We start from the raw sequence: 3,480 nt of genomic DNA on the forward strand, positions 1-3,480 counted from the left end.
CTTTCGGACGTAGCATTAGTCAAAATTTTTCGTTTAAATTACAATCTTCCATTTTAAACCCGTGAAAAAATTAAAACAAAATGGCACAAGATAATCTATCAGCAATTCTAGTCAAACCGAACGAAATTAAATTAGAACAAAGACCAATACCTGAGCCAGGACCAAATCAGGTGCTATTGCAGATGGAGGTAGTCGGAATTTGTGGATCAGACGTACATTATTGGTTAGAGGGACGTTGCGGACCTTTTATTTTAGAAAAACCCATGGTAATGGGTCACGAAGCATCCGGAACAGTGGTAAAGTGTGGATCCGAAGTAACTTCGCTAGAACCAGGAGATAGAGTAGCTATAGAACCGGGAGTACCTTGTAGAAGATGTGAATTTTGCAAAACTGGCAGGTATAACATTTGTCCTGATATACTTTTCTGCGCAACTCCACCCGTCGATGGAAATCTCGCAAGATATTTCGTCACAGACGAAGATTTTTGTTTCAAATTACCTTGTAATATGAGTTTTGAAGATGGGACTTTAATGGAACCGTTAGCAGTAGCAGTACACGCATGCAAACTTGGGAAAGTTACTATTGGTTCCGTCTGTTTAGTACTAGGTGCTGGACCTATTGGGCTATGCACGGTAGCTGCTTTCAGGGCTTACGGAGCGCGTAAAATTCTCGTCACCGATCTATTAGATTATAGATTAGAGCTAGCGAAAAAAATGGGTGCAAACTTTACTTTGAATACCTCGGGAATGGATGAAGATGCAGTTACTGAGAAAGTATTGAGTTTACTAAAAGAAGAACCTCACGTATCTGTCGAATGCGCTGGATCCGAACAATGCGCAAGACTTTGTATGAAAGTAACTAGAGCTGGAGGGGTTATGATACTGTTAGGTATGGGTGGACTTGAAATGACGATGCCGTTCGGTGCTGCTTTGGTCAAAGAAATAACTTCTATAGGATCTTTTAGATATAATAACGATTATCCCGAGGCTATTGAAATGGTGAGATCTGGAAGGGCCGATGTTCGAGGTCTTGTTACGCATCATTTCACATTGGAAGAAACCCAAAAAGCTTATGAAACGCACAGGGATAAGATTGGAAATCCCATTAAGATTATGATACACTGTAATCCCAATTGGAAACCGGAATAGGGATATTTAGAATTGATACTAATTTTTTCTGGAAATTATTCGATTTTTTGTATAACATAGTAAGAAAAGTAGACTATAACAGTGTTAACAGTAAAGGTTCTATTGGTTTCGTATACAAGCACACAATTTTTTGCAATAAACAAAGTTTCAACTCACATTGTAGCATTTTATTTTTATTACTTTGAATTATACACAAAAATGCTGGTTTTTCAATTGATACGAGGGTGGCGCTATATATTTTATAACTTGAAAACTTTTGGAATGATCTCTACAAATTAATGAATTATTCCTTGTTTGTGTTAAAGAATAACCATCACACTTGGCCAAATCCGACGAATAGGGTGGATGTTCAATGATGTGCAAGAACTGCAGGTAAATATTTTGTGGTGTACCAGTTTGCTGTAACTGTACGTCAATCTTCGAGCTGAATTGGTTTTGTTATGTTAGGATCCTATAAATAATAGACCACTATAGAAATTATCTGTTTATTATTATTAAAACTTAAGTAAACGAGTTTCACGCGCGCAACCATCGGCAATCAAGATTCTGACCGATTCCCGTTGCTGTACTGCTCTAGTTTTCTTGGAAATGAAAAAGAACAAAACAGCTTTCTCTGGTATCTTTAGTCACCTGTTACTATTTTAGAAAGAATAAGAGTTTTTTTGTTTTATTCCGCTAATTTTTGTGTTTGTTTGTCTATTAGTGCTTCTTTGTTTTCCTCCAGTAATTTTTGTTTCCTTTATTTTCTTTCAGTAGTTTGTTGTTTTTTTTTATTTTTTTGTTTCCTTCCATTTGTGTTTTTTGTTTTTTTTTCGTTAGTTTTTGTTTTCTTCCATCGGTGATTTTTGTTCTTTCCATTAATTTTTTGTTTCCTACCGTTAGTGTTTTTGGTTTTCTTTAATTAGATTTTTTATTTTCTTTCTTTAGTTTTCTTGTTTTTGTCTATGAGTGTTTTTTTGTTTTCTTCCATTAATTTTTGTGTTTCTGTCTATTAGTGCTTCTTTGTTTTCTTTCAGTACTTTCTGTGTTTTCTTCCAGTAGTTTATTGTTTTTTTGTTACTGCTTTTTTACTTCCTTCCATTTGTGTTTTTTGTTCTCTTTCATTAGCTTTTTTGCTTTCTTCCTTAGTTTTTTTTGCTGTCTTCCTTAGATTTTTTTCTCGAACATATTCAAGTGAGCTTGAACTGTTGATAGAGAGAAAAAGAGCATCAGTATACCACTATCAATCTCTCTCTCTCTCTACTCCTCTCTTATTAGATTGCCATGACGTTGACAGTCATGACTATTCTCGGAACGGGAAAGGAGATAGAGTATGGTAAACAAACGATCTTTCTTTGTCTTCCTACCATAAAATTCCACTTACATTACTCTCTCTCTCTCTCTATCTATAATATTAACTTTGTATCATTTTTTATCTTTTATGAGACATATATTTATCTTTCCAATAATACGAAGTTCGTTCATTTTCTTCCATTCATAAATGATTTCTTTATTTTCCTCTATCAACGAGACGTTTGTTTTTTTGCTAAACGTTTATTCTATTTTTTCCAAGCTAGACGTTTTTTGAACTCATTTCATTAATAAAACGTTAACGCATTGTCTCCATGAATTAAACGTTTTTTTTACTTCTCTATCTTTGTCTAATTTTTTCTATCCTAATTAGACCTTTGTTGGATTTCTAATAAAAGTGTTTTTTTTATTAAAAAAGAATTTATTGTTTGTGTAGTGCCACGTTCGTTCATGTTTTCCATTACAAGTTCGTTTGTTTTTTTCGACTAATGAGATACTTTTGTCTGTTGTCTTCCTTTACTAGATGGTTTGTTAATTTCTTTTTATTAATAAAAGTTTGTTGGTTTTCTCGTTCAATTTATATCTCTACGTTAGACGTTTGTTTATCATTTTCCATTAATGTTCTCTCCTTGTAAGATGGCTGTTTATCTTCTTCCATTAGATATACGTTAACGCATTGTCTCTATTGGTTACAAGTTTATTAGATTTTTTCTTTCTTTAATGGAAGGGCTGTTTATTTTCATCATCATTGGACGTTTGTTTTTTCATTGATAATAGCTTTGTTTATCTTCCTCTATAAAATAAGACGTTTATTTAGTTTGTCCTTCTCCATATTAATAATTGTTCATTCTTTTCCATTATTGATACGGTGATGTAATTTTTCCATTAATTAGACGTTTGTTTTTTTATATTAGTTAGACGTAGCTAGTCAAAATCAGAAATCGTAGAAATCAAATTAAAAACTAAAAATAATTGAAATTTTCCTAATCCTAAAATAACTCTGAATTATGCCCATTTCGCTAATGTATTTAAATAAGACAAA

General features: G+C 33.0%; 1 protein-coding gene across 1 annotated transcript; it reads left to right on the forward strand.

Moving 5' to 3' along the window:
- Nucleotides 1-80: 80 nt before the first annotated feature.
- On the forward strand, nt 81-1,148 carry LOC130443336 (sorbitol dehydrogenase-like). Its single transcript, XM_056777905.1, has one exon. The coding sequence runs from the start codon at nt 81-83 to the stop codon at nt 1,146-1,148; it is 1,068 nt and encodes a 355-aa protein (XP_056633883.1).
- Nucleotides 1,149-3,480: the final 2,332 nt, after the last annotated feature.

Source organism: Diorhabda sublineata, chromosome 4 (assembly GCF_026230105.1).
Source record: "Diorhabda sublineata isolate icDioSubl1.1 chromosome 4, icDioSubl1.1, whole genome shotgun sequence".
In the NCBI taxonomy this organism is placed as follows: domain Eukaryota; kingdom Metazoa; phylum Arthropoda; class Insecta; order Coleoptera; family Chrysomelidae; genus Diorhabda; species Diorhabda sublineata.

Excerpts from the sequence above, each read along its gene's own strand:
- LOC130443336 (XM_056777905.1), top strand. The coding sequence starts at position 81 with ATGGCACAAGATAATCTATCAGCAATTCTAGTCAAACCGAACGAAATT.